This window comes from Hypanus sabinus, chromosome 4 (genome assembly GCF_030144855.1).
Source record: "Hypanus sabinus isolate sHypSab1 chromosome 4, sHypSab1.hap1, whole genome shotgun sequence".
NCBI lineage: Eukaryota > Metazoa > Chordata > Chondrichthyes > Myliobatiformes > Dasyatidae > Hypanus > Hypanus sabinus.
In genome coordinates this window covers 182,459,051-182,476,752 of record NC_082709.1, presented here as the reverse complement: position 1 = coordinate 182,476,752, position 17,702 = coordinate 182,459,051, and the positions used below count along the sequence as shown (strand labels likewise).

Genomic DNA, 17,702 nt, shown 5'->3' with positions numbered 1-17,702 from the left:
CTATAGTGGGGGAGTCCAGGACCACAGGACACAGATAGAGTGGATGTGGAGAGGATGTTTCCTATAGTGGGGGAGTCCAGGACCAGAGGACACAGATAGAGTGGATGTGGAGAGGATGTTTCCTATAGTGGGGGAGTCCAGGACCAGAGGACACAGATAGAGTGGATGTGGAGAGGATGTTTCCTATAGTGGGGGAGTCCAGAACCAGAGGACACAGATAGAGTGGATGTGGAGAGGATGTTTCCTATAGTGGGGGAGTCCAGGACCAGAGGACACAGATAGAGTGGATGTGGAGAGGATGTTTCCTATACTGGGGGAGTCTAGGATCAGAGGACACCGATAGAGTGGATGTGGAGAGGATGTTTCCTGTAGTGCGGGAGTCTAGGACCAGAGGACTCAGATAGAGTGGATGTGGAGAGGATGTTCCCTATAGTGGGGGAGTCAAGGACCAGAGGACACAGATAGAGTGGATGTGGAGAGGATGTTTCCTATAGTGGGGAGTCTAGGACCAGAGGACACACTTTCAGAATAAGGGGTGTCCTTTTAGAACAGGGATGAGGAGAAATTATTTTAGCCAGAGAGTTGTGAATCGGTGGAATTTGTTGCTACAGGCAGCTGTGGAGGCCAAGTCTTTATGTATCTTTAAGGCAGAGGTTGATAGATTCTTGGTTAGTCAGGCCACAAAGGGATATATGGAGAAAGCAGGAGATTGGAGCTGAGGGGGAAAATGAATCAGCCATGATGAAATGGTGGAGCAGACTAGATGAGACAAAAGGCCTAATTCTGCTCCTAGATCTTTGGGTCTTATAGTCTTTCTAATATTCTTTCCACAGTTTTGCACCTTTCCTCATTCTCACCCTACCTTGAAAGAAAAATGGAAGGCAATGTGGGAGGGAAAGGTTAGACTGGTGTTAGGGTAGATTAAAGGTCGGTGCAACATCATAGGCTGAAGGATTTGTTCTGTGCTGTATGTGCTCTATGTTCTATGATCTGAACCCTGGGCCTCTGTACTTCTTTCTGCAGCTGGATTCTTCATTTAATCATCAGGAAACCACAGTTATAAGGATTGTTGATAACATCTCGTTGACAATCAACACAAGTGCACCTTAAAGGTACGTGCTTAGCTCTCTCTGTACTCAGGTGACGTGGCTAGGGACAGGTCAAATGTCATCTATAAATTCATCAATGAAAATACAGTTGGCAGAATCTCATTTTGTAACGAGGAGGTGTACAGGCACGATATGAACAATGTTATTCTGTTCTGAGTTCTATATTCTGTTTTATATACTTTCCTCTCCAATTTCCTCTCATGACTTCATGGGATTTGCCTTTACCCTTTGGCAAGAAAGGAGGAGGTGAGATTTAATTGAGCTAGAGTTAGTAAGGTGAGGAAGCATCAACACATAAAGAATGTTTAGGTTGCCGTGGAGAGACGGCTTTTAACCATCACAGCTCATTTACATCTTACCAGACAGGTGTTCCATAATGCAAATACATGGGCAACAAGGGAGGCCATTCTGCCCTTCAACCTTGTTACCAACGGAATAAGAAATAAGAGGAGATGGTGATAAGTTTATTAAACAAACCCCACAAATAACCAATTCCATGGTTGCTCTAATCACCATTTTCCAACCTGGTTCCAATAACCCTTGACTCCTCCCGTAGACCGAAAATCTAATTCAATTGCATTCAGTTCCGCTCGCCTCCCATTATAGGAAGAACATGGATGCTTTGGGAACATGAAGAAGGAATTTATCAGGATTTTGAATGGATTAGAGGGCATGGGCTACAGGGAGATGTTGGCCAGACAAGCGTTGCTTTCCCTTGAGCATCAGAGGCTGAAGGAAGATCTGATAGAGGTTTATAAGATTGTAAGAGGCAGAGGCAGTCAACAGTCGGTAGCTTTTATTCCCAGGTTCAAATTTTGATGGGCTGAATGGCCTAATTCTGCATCTACATCTTATGGATATCCTATCATGAAATGGTATAATACTTGTCTCATACTCGCCTAATGTTTGTTGAAATGTCTAAAACAAGATGAGAGGGGGAAAGTTCAAAGGAGAGCAAGCTCTTATTACACAGAGTGCTAGAATGTGTTATCAAGGGTTGAGGTGGAGGTAAACAAGATAGAGATGTTTATGAGGCTTTTAGACAGATACATGAATATTCGGGGAATGGAGAGATGTGGATATTGTATAAGCAGAAGGGATTAGTTTACTTAGGCATTTAATTAATAGTTTAATTAGATCAACACAACAGCATGGCCTGAAGGACATATTCCTTTGCTGTATTGTTCGATATTCTATGTTCTCTGTTCTCTCTCAAGTATCTTCCATTACTTATGTTCTCTGGAGTAAAGTATTCTCAAGCTTCAAAGACATTCAAAAAAAAAGCCTCTTCATCTGCATCTTAAATCTTCCATTATTCAATGCAGCCAGCAGCCTCTGATCCCATATTCTCTAGACCCTTAAGCTAACAAAAGTCTTTCAATGTCAGATTTAAAATGTACAGTTCATGGGTGGATTTGAACCCTTTTAGAATTCACAATATAGACTTACAGCTATTCAGTGCTTACCTATCTGAATTTAGGTGGTTGCCACATTGCCTAATGATGGATGCATCTACTATAAGATCATAAAATCATAAACCATAAGATATAGGAGCAGAAGTAAGCCATTGGCCGATTGTATCAGGATACAATCTTGATAAATAAACTGAAGCATTGACTCTGCTCCACCATTCAATCATGGGCTGATCCAATTCTTGCAGTCAACACCACTCCCTGCCTTCTCCCCATACCGTTTGATGCCCTGGCTAATCAAGATCCTATCTCTCTCTGCCTTAATACACCCAATGACTTGGCCTCCACAACTGCTCATGGCAACAAATTCCACAGATTTACTACCCTCTGACTAAAGTAATTTCTCTGCACCTCTGTTCTAAATGGACATCCTTCAATCCTGCAGTTGTGCCCTCTTGTCCTAGACTCCCCGACCATAGGAAATAACTTTGCCATATCTAAACTGTTCAGGCTTTTTAACATTTGGAATGTTTCTATGAAAACTCCCCCTCATTCTCCTGAACTCCAGGGAATACAGCCCAAGAGCTGCCAGATGTTCCTCATACAATATCCCTTTCATTCCTGGAATCATTCTCGTGAATCTTCTCTGAACCCTCTCCAATGTCAGTATATCTTTTCTAAAATAAGAAGCCCAAAACTACACACAATAAAACTACTGTAAATTCAGATTTATCTTCAATTCATATATATTGAAAATAGAGCAGTTTACAGAGAAAATTTCCAACTTCTACCACTATCTATCTGCAGGGATGGTTCCTAACTTTACTCTTACAATGCCTGGCACTAATTACTCTACTCTAGCCCTAGGGATTCCCAACCAGGGGTCTACGGTCCCCTTGGTTAATGGTAGAGGTCCTTGGGGTTCCTGACCCCTGCAGTCTAGCTTGAGTTATTCACTGCCCAGCCAATGCCCAGGAACTCAAGAGGTTTCAGAGAGGCACAGCCTCATTCATCACTCCCCACCATTGACAACATCTACAGGAGGTTCGTTCGGTATGTGCCATGTCGTATGACATGACCGATCATGGTCTTTTCATGACCATGACTGTTCTTGGCAAACTTTTCTGCAGAAGTGGCTTGGCATTGCCTTCATCTACTGGAGGTGCTGCGACAATAAGGTGACATCTATCCATCAAAGATCTCCACCATTCAGATCATGCACTCTCTTGCTGCTACTATTGGGCAGGAGATGCAGAAATTCCCTGCTGCCGGGTTCAGGAACATCTCCTTTAAGACAACAATCAAGTTTTTGTGAGCAATCCTGCATAACTCACACCCTACCTCCACATTGGAACACTGCAGACCACCATTTTCCTTTGTTGCAAGCATTGTACCTCTACCTCACTATCCTTATGCATGTGACTCTACCTCACCAGCCTTGCACACGTGATTCTACCTCACCATCCTTGTGCATGTGATTCTACCTCACCATCCTTGTGCATGTGATTCTACCTCACCAGCCTTGTGCACGTGATTCTACCTCACCATCCTTGTGCATGTGATTCTACCTCACCATCCTTGTGCATGTGATTCTACCTCACCATTCTTGTGGATGTGACTCCTCATCACCATTCATGTGTATATGACTCCACCTCACCATCTTTGTGCATGTGACTCTCCCTCGACATCCTTGTGCACGTGACTCCACCTCACCATCCTTGTGTACATGACTCTACCTCACCACCCTTGTGCATATGACTCTACCTCACCTTTCTTGTGCACGTGACTCCACCTCACCATCCTTGGGTACGTGACTCTACCTCACCACCATTGTGCACATGACTCTACCTCACCATCCTTGTGCACGTGACTCCACCTCACCATCCTTGTGCACATGACTCTATCTCACCATCCTTGGGTACGTGACTCGACCTCACCTTCAAGCTGCTTGGAAGTTGGTACAGAGGAGATGTCAGGGGTAAGTTTTTTATGCAGAGAGTGGTGAGTGTGTGGAATGGGCTGCTGGCAGTGGTGGTGGAGGCGGAAACAATAGGGTCTTTTAAGAGACTCCTGGATGGATACATGGAGTTTAGAAAAATAGAGGGCTATGGGTAAGCCTAGGTAGTTCTCACTTTACACCACACGCTGTCAGAGCAGTGCTGCCAGAATAATCAAGGACAAGACCCACCCAGCCAACACACTTTTTGTCCCTCTTCCCTCTGGGAGAAGGTTCAGGAGCATGAAGATTCGTATGGCCAGATTTGGGAACAGCTTCTTTCCAACTGTGATAAGACTGTTGAACGGATCCTGACCCGGATCTGGGCTGTACCTTCCAAATATCCGGACCTGACTTGCACTACCTTACTTTCCCTTTTCTATTTTCTAATTATGATTTATAATTTAAATTTTTATTATAGTTACTTCGATTTGTACTTCAGGGAGTATGAAGCGCAGAAACAAATATCACTGTGATAATTGTACGCTCTAGTATCAATTGTTTGGTGACAATAAAATAAAGTATAGTAAGTATAGTTCTACAGTAAGGAAATGTTCGGCATAGCTTTGTGGGCTGAAGGGCCTGTATTGCGCTGTAGATTTTCGTTGTTTCTATATTTCTATGTTTATTAACATGCTTTGATCAAATAATCTTTTCAACAAAACTGGGGGAAAATGAACATGTTGTGGTTTAATCTCTGACTCCAGGAGGACCACAAGGTTGTTGTGGGTTGGAGGCTTGTGCATCTCAATGACCCGGTGCATGATATTGGCTGGTTTGGCTCTTGGTGGGGTCACCCATGCCAAATAGATCAAAGCATAGAGGCCAGACTAAGAGTGGTCCACTGGTCCTCCAGGTTCAGGGTTCAGCTCAGAGCTAACAGCCCTGACTGGTAAAACAAAGTTGCTACAGAAACAGCAGTGAAGAATTCCCCTACATTTGACTGTGACGGCATTCCTGAGACATGCATGACTGACAGTTGTGAAAACCAAGAGAAACTACTGACATGATGAAGGAAGCCCTGAACTCTAGAGATGGAGGAGCTTTATTACTGCCCTAAATGCCAGCAGCATTATGGGTAATGCTGCTGGTTTGATCCCTGGGTAAGAAGGGGCCAGCTGGACATTTTGGAAAGGTCAAGATCACAGAATGTGGAGGCTTACCACTGGTAAATCACAGAGAGAGGGGACAGGATAATGGAGGCCAGTCTATATGTGGGATGAGAGAAAAATGTTCACAGTTTTCCCATTGCTTTTGATTTATTTGTGGTGAGCTACATATTGTATTTAGTTTCAATAATATAAGGCAATGGACCCAGATTGGACATTAGTCGGCGTAGTCCATTCAGGCTCAGGCTCCCCACCACTGAAATCATCTTCAAGAGGTTTCTACCTCGAGAAGGTAGCATCTACCATCAGGAATCCCCACTATTCGAGTCATGCCCTCTCTTGCCACTACCATCAGCCAGAAAACACAGAAGTCTGAAGTCCCACATCACCAGGTTCAGGAACAGCTACTTTCCAACAACTATCAAGTTCTTGAACTGACCTGTCCAATCCTAACCTTAGTTGTCAGGTAAACATACATCTGAATTTAGGTAGATGCCATACCTGCCAACGTCAGTCAGGTATAGCAGCCACCTCAGTTCAGATGGATGCACAGTAAATAGCAGTAAATCTACATCACAAGTTATAAAATGGTTTAAGTTCACCCCTAGATGCTTGAAATGGGAAAATATATGATTCATTCTCTTTGCATTTACATTAACTCCATGGAGGAGGAGAAAATATATTTACAACCCTAAAAATATTTGGTTACTTACCAACTAATTCTTTCCTTGGGCCCAATCCCTGGTAGAGGTCTAGGAGATAAGTCCATTCACTTGTTTGAAATTCAGTGAAGTTCACTTTTATATAAAGGCCTGGTTCAACTCTAATCACAAGCACATATAAACATAGATAAGACTTTATCAACTGCATAGAAACAGAATCAGAATCTTCATAGCTTTACCAGCCCTCTAGTTTCTGCCCCATTCCACAGCTGACTAACAAACGTCAGGGCTATGGTCGGCTGTTCTTTCACCACTGGGTCAATTTTGCTGGTTGAGGTTTGCTAATACAGATGTGTGATCATGGCCCAAGTGCAGAGGGAGAGATACTGAAGTGGATAGAACTGTTCACTTCATTGTAATAAGAACTATGCAGAACAAAAGGGAAAGTAAGAAATGCTGGGCCAACAGAGCCATTAACTAAAACTGGCTGATCACCAAATTTGGTGCAGTCATTCATTGATTCTATTATGGTTATTAATTTATTATGGATTTATTGTGAATGCCTGCAAAGAAATGGGTTGTATATGGTGATATATATGTTCTTTGATAATAAATTTACTTTGAACTTTGAACTGTGCTAACTGTAGTGTGGACCTGTTTGGTATTCCAGTTGAATATGTTGTCCTTCAGTAAGAAGAAACCGATGCCCTTGTCTCCACACTGGCCATATGACTTTGCTATTGAACTCTTACCTGGTATTAGTTCTACACAGGGTTGGCTCTTTTCCCTCAGTCATCCTGATATGGTGGCCAAGTCATAAGGGACGTGAGACTGGACCCAAATGCAGGATGCAGGCACTGAAGTACTAGTGGCAGGACAGGAACAGCTAAATGATAGAACAACATGTGGAGACCATGGTGTGCGTTAGGGACGTGACATTCAAGTTGGTCCTGGGGTTCAGAGGAGGATCCTAGAGTTCAGAGATGGTCTTGGAGGCTAGACTTGAGGCTGGGGTCTCGAGGATGGGTTCTTGGAACTAGGAATTCTGGGAGGATAGCCCCCCTGGGCAGGGCCCAGAACTCCCAGGCAGGATACAGGGGCCTGAGCTGGTCTCAGGGCACAACCTGTCGGAGGCCAGGGATCAGAAGGGGCAGAATCCTCTGGGCGGGCCGCAGAACTCCTCTATAATGGTGGGTACTCCAAGCCAGGACGAACAGGATGGACAGGACAACCAGGTCGGAACAGGACAACGACGACGATGATTACTACTACTACTACTACTACAACCCCCCCACTACACTCAGAGTTTCTAGTATACACCGCCAACCATATCACCAGATAGGCATCAGGTGCGCCTCCTGAAGCCCAAACAAGCCAAGATGATCCTCAGGTGTGACTATTTGAGCTCAAGGCGAACCGAGGGAAGGTCAAAGGACCCGGAGTCCGGAGTCCGCGGACCGGATCTAGAACTGGAATGCAGGCTCTGGACTGGACCATAACAGGCCATAGTATTCGGGTTTATCCATCCATCAACACCATCAGCGGGGTGTGTTTCTTTTATTGTCAGCAAGAAGGATAGCAAGCTCGATTCTTGCATTGATTATCAGCCCCTCAACAAAATCATGGTGAAGAAACACTACCCTCTTCCTCAGCTTGTCTCTACATTTGTACATCTCCAGGGAGAAAACATTTTTTCCCAGGGAGATTTGTGGTATGCTTACATCCTGGTTAACATCGAGTGGAAGACAGCATTCAGCTCTCCACTAGTCAATATAAGTACCTCATGATGCCATTTGATTTGGCCAATACCCCACCCTGATTTTGAGTTTTTTGGTCGCGTCAAATGGCAACGAGAATATGAAACCCCAAACCCCCCCAACCCCCTACCCGCACAAAAAAAACTTACAGATTGCGTCAAATGGCAACACGAAAATCAAACCCTAAACCCTAAATGCCATCTCTTGCACAAAAAGAAATCTTACAGATTGCGCCACATGGCAACAAGAAAGAATGGTGTAAACACAGAATGCAAAGAAAAATCAGAACTGAAAGAGACCAAGTTGAATTGTAGTTAGTTTAAACTACAGTCCACAGTCCAATCCATAAATTGCTGAGCTTTGGTAACATTCTCCAACACCATGGAGATGGAGAGAGAGAGAGAGAGAGAGAGAGAGAGGCCTCTCGAATGCAGAGACTGAACAGCGAGCTCTGGTAGTTGTGTACTGTTTCTCCAAAGCTGCCAGCTTCAATGCTCTCCCCAAGCTCCTGATGGCTTGTGAAACTACCACCCTCAATGTTCCAGCAATACGGATTCACTCCAAGATATAATGTCTGGGTGAGAACCATAGTTTACGTCCCTTTATTGGAAGGCCTTCTGTTCTCTCGTGGGAGCCAGAGCCAGCCTCTCATCAGATTTCCAGCCCCTGCCTAAGGGCTAGATTGAGAGAATCTATCGGGAGCTGTAGAAAACCCAGTTCTACCACAATCTCAAGCGTCGAACTGACTTGGGCAGAGATTGACCACAATAACCTCCAGTCATCCTCCACTAGCGTGTCTCCCTTTGAATGCCAGTAGTGCTTCCAGCCACCGCTCTTCCCTGATTGAGAGATTGGCGTGGGAGTTGCTGCCGCCCAACTCTCAAAGCATAAATGGAAACAGGCCAGAACTTCTTTGCTGCAGACTCAGAAACAATACGCCCTGTGGGCTGATCAGCAGGTGAGGCTGCTCAAGCCAGGGGTAAAATTCTGGCTGCTGTCTAGAGATCTTCCTTTGGAAGTTGAGAAGTTAGAATTCTCACACTATGTGGGACAATTTGTAGTAGAGAAGGCTCCTATAGACAGTGCACACCATCATTGATGAAGGTTCACCCAGAGTTCCATATTTCCCAGTTCAAGTTAGTGACTTCCTCCCCTCATGGTGGAATGGTCTCAGGTCTATTCTGTGCATTGCCTTCTGGCATCTCACCAGGTATGGGGTACGGTCCAGTATATCATGGACTGAGAGGGGTAAGGGCCTGAGGAATATTTCTGGGTTCTGGCTTGTGACCTCTGGACCAAGTCTGTCATCTGAGGCTTCTAGAGGGCACAGATGTTGAGTGCCTCAGGATCTACACCCAGCGAAGGGAGCCCTGTCACAACCACGGGCTCTGCTGCGAAGTCTGGGTGCCCTTGCAGGAAGGCAGCTGAACAAGGCTGGCAACCACACTCGTGAGATTGCACATTCCAGACAATTAGTGCTTCACAGTGGTTCTATCTTACTCCCTTCCTTACGGTTTGGTCTTGTCGAGCCTTGACCCAAGCACAGTAATGGCTACACTTCTGCCTTCCTGACTCTTCTTTCCGGAAAGAAGATAACAATTTAGATTGCTGCTGCAAAATTAGTTTAGTATTAACTTACTGCTTCCAAGCTGCAGTGTGAGCATTAGTTTTACTTGATGGCCCTGTTGACCTAGTGTTTATTATTTTTCCTTTTGCTCTGCACAGTTCTTAACAAATTTCATTGAACAGTTCTATCTACTTCTGCTTCTCTCCCTCTGCACTTGGACAATCAATGCATGTCTGTCTTACATATCAACTGCAAAACACTTTCTCAGTGACACTTCACTCTGCATTCATTTCATTCCACCACCAAACCCCACCCACTTTCTGACTGTCAAGAAATACTTGGCTCTTGGATAGGCACGTGAGTGTGCAGAGAATAAAGAGATATCGATCTAGGGAAAGATGTGGAGTTATAAATTCACAGAAAAGAACAGCACAGAAACAGGCCCTTCACCCCATCTAGTCCTTGTTGAACCATATAAATTTCCTACTTCCATTGAGCTGCATCGGGACCATAGCCCTCCATACCCCTATCATCCATGTACCTATCCAAACTTCTCTTAAGTGTTGAACTGGAACTTAGAGGTTCCACTTGAGCTGGCAGCCATCCCACTCTCTCACGATCCTCTGAGTGAAGAGGATTCCCTTCATGTTCCCATTAAACTTTACACCTTTCACCCTCAACCCATGCCCTCTAGCGCAGTCCCATCCAACCTCAGTGGAAAAAGACTGCTTGCATTTACCCTATCTATACCCCTCATAATTTTGTATATCTCTATTAACTCTCCCCTCAGTCTTCTGCATTCCAAAGAATAAAGTCCTAAGCTATTCAACCTTTCCTTATAACTCAGGCCCTCCAGTCTGGCAACATCCTGGTAAATTTTTTCTCTGTACTCTTTCAATCTTATTTACATACTTCCTGCAGGTAGATGATCAAAACTGCACACAATACACCAAATTAGGCCGAACCAATGTCTTGTACAACTTCAATCTAACACATGACCATTAAGACCATAAGATACAGGAGCAAAATTAGGCCATTTGGCCCATTGAATCTGTTCCATCATTTCATCATGGTTAACCCATTCTTTTTCCTCTCAGCGCCTTCTCCCCATACCCCTTCATGCCTTACCAATCAAGAATCTATCAACCTCTCCATAAATGTACGTAAAGGCTTGGGGTCCTTTGCTGCCTGTGGCAAAGAATTCCACAGATCCACCACTCTCTGACTAAAGAAATTCCTCCTCATTTCCTTTCTAAAAATAGCCCCCTATAACCTGAGGCTGTATCCACTGGTCCCTGACTCTCCCAACGTAGGACACATCCTCCCCACATCCACTTTATCAAGACCTTTCAAAATTTGATTCTTTTCATTTAGGTCACCCCTTGTTCTGAATTCCAGTGAATATACGCCCAGAACCATCAATCGTTCTTCATATAACAAGTCGTTCAATCCTGGAATTGTTTTTGTGAGCCTTCTTTGAACCCTCTCCAATGCTAGCACATCCTTTCTAAGATAAGGAGCCCAAAACTGCCCACTATACTCCAAATAAGGCCTCACCAGTGCTTTGTAAAGCCCCATCCTTGCTTTTATATTTAAGTCCTCTTGAAATAAATGGCAACATTGCATTTTCTTTCCTCAAATTAACCTTTAAGGAATCCTACAAAAGAACTCCCAACTCACTTTGCACCTCAATTTTTTAATTTTCTCTCCATTTAGAAAATATTCTACCCTTTTATTTTCTTCTACTAAAGTGCATGGCCATGGACTTCCCAACACTGTATTTCATCTGCCACTTCTTTGCCCGTTCTTCTAGTCTGTCTAAGACCTTCTGCAGCCTCTCTTCTTCCTCAAAAATAACTGCCCTCCTACCTACCTTTGTAGCCATCAATTTCGTCATCCATTTTATTAACATATAATGTAAAAAGAAGTGGTCCCAACACAGTCTCCTGTGGAACACAACTTGTCACTGGCAGCCAACCAGAAAATGCTCACTTTATTCCCACTCTTTGCCTCCTGCCAATCAGCCACTGCTTTATCCATGCTAGTATCTTTCCTGTAACACCATGGGCTCTTATCTTGCTAAGCACGTCATATATATCACCTTATCAAAAGCCTCTGAAAATCCAAGTACACAACATCCCATCTCCTGTATTCAATACTTTGATTAATAAAGGCCAATATGTCAAATCCCTTTGTTAAGACCTTGCTACCTGAGATGACACTTTCAATGAGTTACGGACCTTTGTTCCCAGATGCAATTGTTTTACCACACTCCTCAATGCCCTACCGTTCACTGTGTGATACCTACCATGTTTGGCTGTATGGAAATGCAACAACTTGCATTTGTTTGCATTAAGTTCCATCTGCTAATTTTCAGTCTGAACTTCCAGCTGTTCCACATCCCGTTGCAAGTCCTGATAGCTTTCTTCACTGTCCACTGCACCCCCAGTCTTGGAGTCATCCATCGATTTGCCAATCGAGATGACCACATTATCATCCAGATCATTGATGTAGATGAAAAACAATAATAGACCCTGTAGCACTGCACTAGTCACAGTCCACCAGTCAGAGAGGTATATATTTCCATTTTCTGTCTTCTCCCACAAAGCCAATGTCTAATCCAATTTACTACTTCATCCTGAATGCTGAACAACTGAACCTACTTCACTAACCTCTTACTTGTGACTTTGTCAAATACGTTGTTATAGTCCATATGAACACCATCCACTGCCTTGTCTTCATCAATTTTCCTGGTAATTTCCTTGAAAAACTTTATAAGATTGGTTATATGTGACCTAACATTCACAAAACCGTTCTGACTATTCTAATTTATTTCATATCTATACAAATACTCACATGTCAGGTCTTTTAGAATACCTTCCAATAATTTTTCCACTACTAATGTCAGGTTTACCAGCCTATGATTTTCTAGTTTATTTTTAGAGCCTTTTTTAAACAGTAGAATGACACTGGCTGTCCTCCAATCCTCTAGTACCTCACCTGCACTAACAATGATTTAAATATCTCTTCCGGGATATATCTGCACTTGCCTCCTGCAGAGTCCAAGGGAACACCTTGTCAGGCCCCGATCCACTCTAATTTGGCTCAAGACAGCACCTCCTCCTCCTTATGTTCTGGAATTCCAGTATGTGAATAAGTTTGAAACAGTTCACGGAAAATTTACAAGGATGCTGCCCAGTCTGGAGGACCTGAGTTATAAGGAATATCTGGATAGGTTAGGACTTTATTCTTTGGTATAAGATTGAATGAAGATTTAATAGAGGTATACAAGATTATGAGGGATATCAGTAGGGTAAATGCAAGCAGGCTTTTCCACGGAGGTTGTGTGGGACAACAACGAGACATCACGGGTTAAAGGTGAAAGGTGAAATACTTAAGGAGAACATAATGAGGAACTTCTTCACTCAGAGAGTGGTGAGAGTGTGGAACAAGCTACCAGCACAAGTGACGCATGCAATTTCATTTTCAAACTTTAAAAGAAGTTTGGAGAGGTACATAGATGGTAGGGGTATGGAGGGCTATGGTCCCAATGGAGATCGATGGGACTTGGCAGTTTAAATACTTTGGCATGGACTGGATGGGCTGAAGGGCCTGTTTCTGTGATGTACTTTTCTGTGACTCTATGACTCGATGGATATTATGTAGGCAGAAAGGATTAGTTTAGTTATTTTTTTATTACTGATTTAATTGATTCAGCAAAACATTGTGGGCCAGAAAACCTATTAATATGCTGTTCTATGTTCTATAAACTGTACTTATATTGAAAGTTCAAAGTAGATTTATTATCAAAATACATATACATCACCATGTACAATCCTGAGATTCATTCCCAGCAGGACCGAGAAATACAATAGAAACTACACAGAAAATCTGACAACCAACCAACATGTAAAAGAGGTCAAACTGAGCAAATACAAAATAATTTAATACTGAGAACGTAAGTTGTAGAGTCTTTGAAAATGTGTCCATTGGTTGTAGAATCTGTTCAGCATTGATGTGAGTGAAGTTGTGTACAGTCATTTGTTTGGGTAGCTTGTGAACAAAAGACTATCATTGTATTTTGGTGCATTTGACAATAATAAAACTATTAGCAAATTAATTAACAATTAGCAATTGCTAATTTACAGAAAAAGTCGAATCACTCACTTGATGACCCATCTGCAGAAAATTTTCCGACCTTGGGGCTTAGGGTAGTGGAGAGAATGGAACGAGCCAGAGTCGCCAGTCAGTAGAAACTTCCCATCACAGGGTGTAGCTACAGAGGCAAGTGAGCAACGTTCAGTAACTGCCTCCTCCACAGAGTGCAAGCAGCAACTCATAGATGCGTTTGTATTCAGAACACAATGCAAGTTACCAAAGTAACTAATCTACCAATTCTTCTGCAATATTTAGAAATGCTGGAAGGAGGAAAGGCAGCACCAAAAAAACATCATCAGCACTGCCCAGGCAGATGAGGAGGCCAAGTCATTGAGTATATTTAAAACAGCGGTTGGTAGGTTCTTGATTAATCAGGGTGACAGAGGTTACAGAGTGAAGGCAGGAGAATAGGATTGAGAGGGATAATAAATCACCCATTATCAAATGGTGGAGCTGATCCAATTTTACTCTTATGTCTTATGGTCTTCTGTCAGAGATCACATCAACTGGCTAGAATTATTTTCTAAACTGAATTCTGAATTAATGAATTCAAACTTATCTGCTCTTTCTCATTGCTAGTCTGGATCAAGGATCATCTTGATGCCAGATCAGTTCCCCTTTCTCCACAGACCATAGATTTATTGTCTAAAAGTTAACATGGCCCCATTTTAGAGAGAGCTGCTTCAGAGTCAGACCACATTCATATTTTATAAATATATAAAGCAGAAGACAATGGCTAAAGTCAATGTAGGTCCCTTGGAAGATACGAAGGGGAAATTGATATTGGGTGATAAGGAAATGGCTGAGGCATTGAATGACTATTTTGTGCCAGTCTTCACGGTGGAGGACACATCTAATATGCCAAAGAAGGATATTATGGACAAAATGGGAGGTGAGGACCTCAATAAAATCACTGTCACTAAAGAGATAGTGATGAGAAAACTAGAGGGCCTGAAGGTAGATAAGTCCCCTGGTCCTGATGGGATGCATCCCAGGGTGCTGAAGGAATTGGCGGAGGTTATAGTAGACACGTTGGTAATAATTTATCAAAACTCTCCAGACTCTGGGCAGGTCCCAGCGGATTGGAAGACAGCAAATGTCATGCCACTTTATAAAAAAGGATGTAGGCAAAAGACGGGCAACTACAGGCCTGTTAGCTTAACATCTGTAGTTGGAAAAATGGTTGAAGCTGTCATTAAGGAAGAAATAGCAACACATTTAGAAAGGAGTGGTTCCATTAGACAGACACTGCATGGATTCAGAAATGGCAGGTCCTGTTTGACAAACTTACTGGAGTTCTTTGAGGACATAATGAGTGTGGTGGATAGAGGGGAACCGGTGGATGTTGTATACTTGGATTTCCAGAAGGCGTTAGGTAAGGTGCCGCACAAGAGATTATAAATAGGATATGGATGCATGGAGTCAGAGAGACTGTATTGACATGGATATTGGATTGGTTAACCAATAGAAGGCAGAGAGTTGGTATAAGTGGGTGTTTCTCCGGTTGGCAGTCAGTGGCAAGTGGAGTGCCATAGGGGTTGGTACTGGGGTCGCAGCTGTTTACCATTTACATTGATGATTTGGAAGAGGGGACTGACTGTAGCCTAGCAAAATTTGCTGATGACACTAAACTGAGTAGAAAAGCAAATTGTACTGAGGATGTGGTGGGTCTGCAGAGGGATATAGATAGGTTAAGTGAGTGGGCCAAGGTCTGGCAGATGGAATACAATGTTGGTAAGTGCAAGATCATCCACTTTGGAAGGAATAATAGAAGAGCAGATTATTATTTAAATGGTAAAAGATTGCAGCATGCTGTTGTGCAGAGGGATTCGGGACTTGGGGACTTGTTCATGAATCGCAAAAAGTTGGCTTACAGGTACAACAGGTTATTAAGAAAGCAAAAGGAATGTTGGCCTTCATTGTTAAAGGGACTGAATTCAAGAGCAGGGAGGTCATACTGCAACTATACAGGGTACCAGCGAGGCCACACCTGGAGTACTGTGTGCAGTTCTGGTCTCCGTACTTGAGGAAGGATATAATGGCTTTGGAGGCAGAGCAGAGGAGGTTCACCAGGTTGATTCCAGGGATAAAGGGGTTAACCTATGAGGAGAGATTGAGTTGCCTGGGACCTATACTCTCTGAAATTCCGAAGAATGAGAGGGGATCTTATAGAAACATACAAAATTTTGAAAGGGATGGATAAGATAGTAGGAAGGTTGTTTTCCATTCGTAAGGTGAGACTAGAATGAGGGGACATTGCCTCATGTTTCAGGGGAAATTATTTAGGATGAAAATGAGGAGAAACTGTTTTTCCCAGAGAGTGGTGAATCTGTGGAATTCTTTGCCCAGGGAAGCAGTTGAGGCTTCTTCACTAAATATATTTAATATACAGTTAGATAGGTTTTTACATAGTAAGGGAATTAAGGTTTATGGGGGAAAAGCAGGTGGAGCTGAGTTTATGGACAGATCAGCCATGATCTTATTGAATGGTGGGGCAGACTCGATGGGCTGGATGGCCTACTCCTGCTCCTATTTCTTATGTTCTTATGTATTATGCAAAGGTTATTCATAAGTGGCATTGTGGAGAGGGTACACAAAAGATTACTGCAGGGAAATTGCAAATCACACTTCAGCCCTTAGAGTCATTGAAGCATACAGTTATACAGCATGGAACCAGGCCCAACTCATCCATGCCAACCAAAATGCCCATCTGAGTGGTACAGGATGCCATGATAACATAATGGATAGTGTGAGTTTGTACATCCTCCCCAAGAACATGTGAATTTCCTTCAGGTGCTCCAGATTCCCCCACAGTCCAAAGATGTACCAGGTAAAAGATTAACTGGTCATTGTAAATTGTCTTGTGACTATTCTAGGGTTAAATAGATGGGTTGCTGGGCTGTATGGCTTGTTGGAACAGAAGAGCCTGTTTCATGCTGTATCTCTAAATAAATAAAATAATTAAAATAAAATAGGTCATTTCCATTGCTCTAGTTTGTTCCATATCCCTCTGAACCTTTCCTATCTGTGTACTATGGTGATGGCCAAGATGAGGGGCAGAATTTTGTCCAATTGAAGCCCTGGTACTGAAGGGCTGAATGGCTTGATGTGAAATTCTACAACTCCCACGTTGACTATAAAAGTTTGGATGACATGTTGCAGCTGTACAGGATGTGAGTGAGAACGCGTTTGGAATCATTGTGTGTAGTTGGGAGGCTGAAACCAACTTGCTATTTAAGCCCTTCGTGACTGCTTGACAACCCTTAATTCTTTACAGCTGATGACAAATGTAACCAGTACATGGGGGGGGGGGGGGAAGGAGGCACAATAGCATAGCAATTAGCATAAAGCTTTTCAGTGACAACTGCATTCAATTCCTACCACTCTCTGTGAGAGGTTTGTACGTTCTCCCCTTGACTGTGTGGGTTTCCTCTGTGTGCTCCAATTTCCTCCCACATACGGGGTTAGTAAGTTGTGGGCATGCTATATTGGTACTTAATGCATGGTGAGATGGGTTGACCACAGTATATCCTCAGACAGTGTTGATTGCTGGTGCAAAATGATGCATTTTACTCCATGTTGATGTTTTGATGTGCATTTGGCAAATGAAGTGAATCTTTATCTACCTCTGTCGGAGTGAAAGAATCAAAAAACAAGGTACAAGTACGCAAAAGGTGATCACAAACTCACAGAACTGGCAAGCATACCACAATATTCTTCGTCTTCATCCTGGGCATCCGGACAATCAGCTTCTCCATCGCACAACAAACTTTGATTTATGCAAGTCTTCCCATCGCCACACATCCAGCTTCCTGGAAAACACTGGTCTTTGGCACAACAGAGGTAAATCAGAAAGAGAAGATCAGTTGGTGTTGAAGTCAAATCAGAATCAGAATCAGGTTTACTATCACCGGCGAATGTCAAGAAATTCG

The 17,702-nt window shown here is 43.1% G+C and overlaps 1 protein-coding gene across 1 annotated transcript in view; it reads right to left on the bottom strand.

The window, feature by feature from the left end:
* Positions 1-17,702, bottom strand: part of tmprss15 (transmembrane serine protease 15) — a 93,203-nt gene that overhangs the window by 60,130 nt on the left and 15,371 nt on the right. The window contains exons 5-7 of the mRNA XM_059966036.1: positions 17,478-17,597; positions 13,780-13,888; positions 6,340-6,449 (exon numbers count right to left, since the gene is read on the bottom strand). Coding sequence (XP_059822019.1) covers positions 6,340-6,449; positions 13,780-13,888; positions 17,478-17,597 — 339 coding nt within the window. The remainder of the gene's footprint in view (positions 1-6,339; positions 6,450-13,779; positions 13,889-17,477; positions 17,598-17,702) is intronic.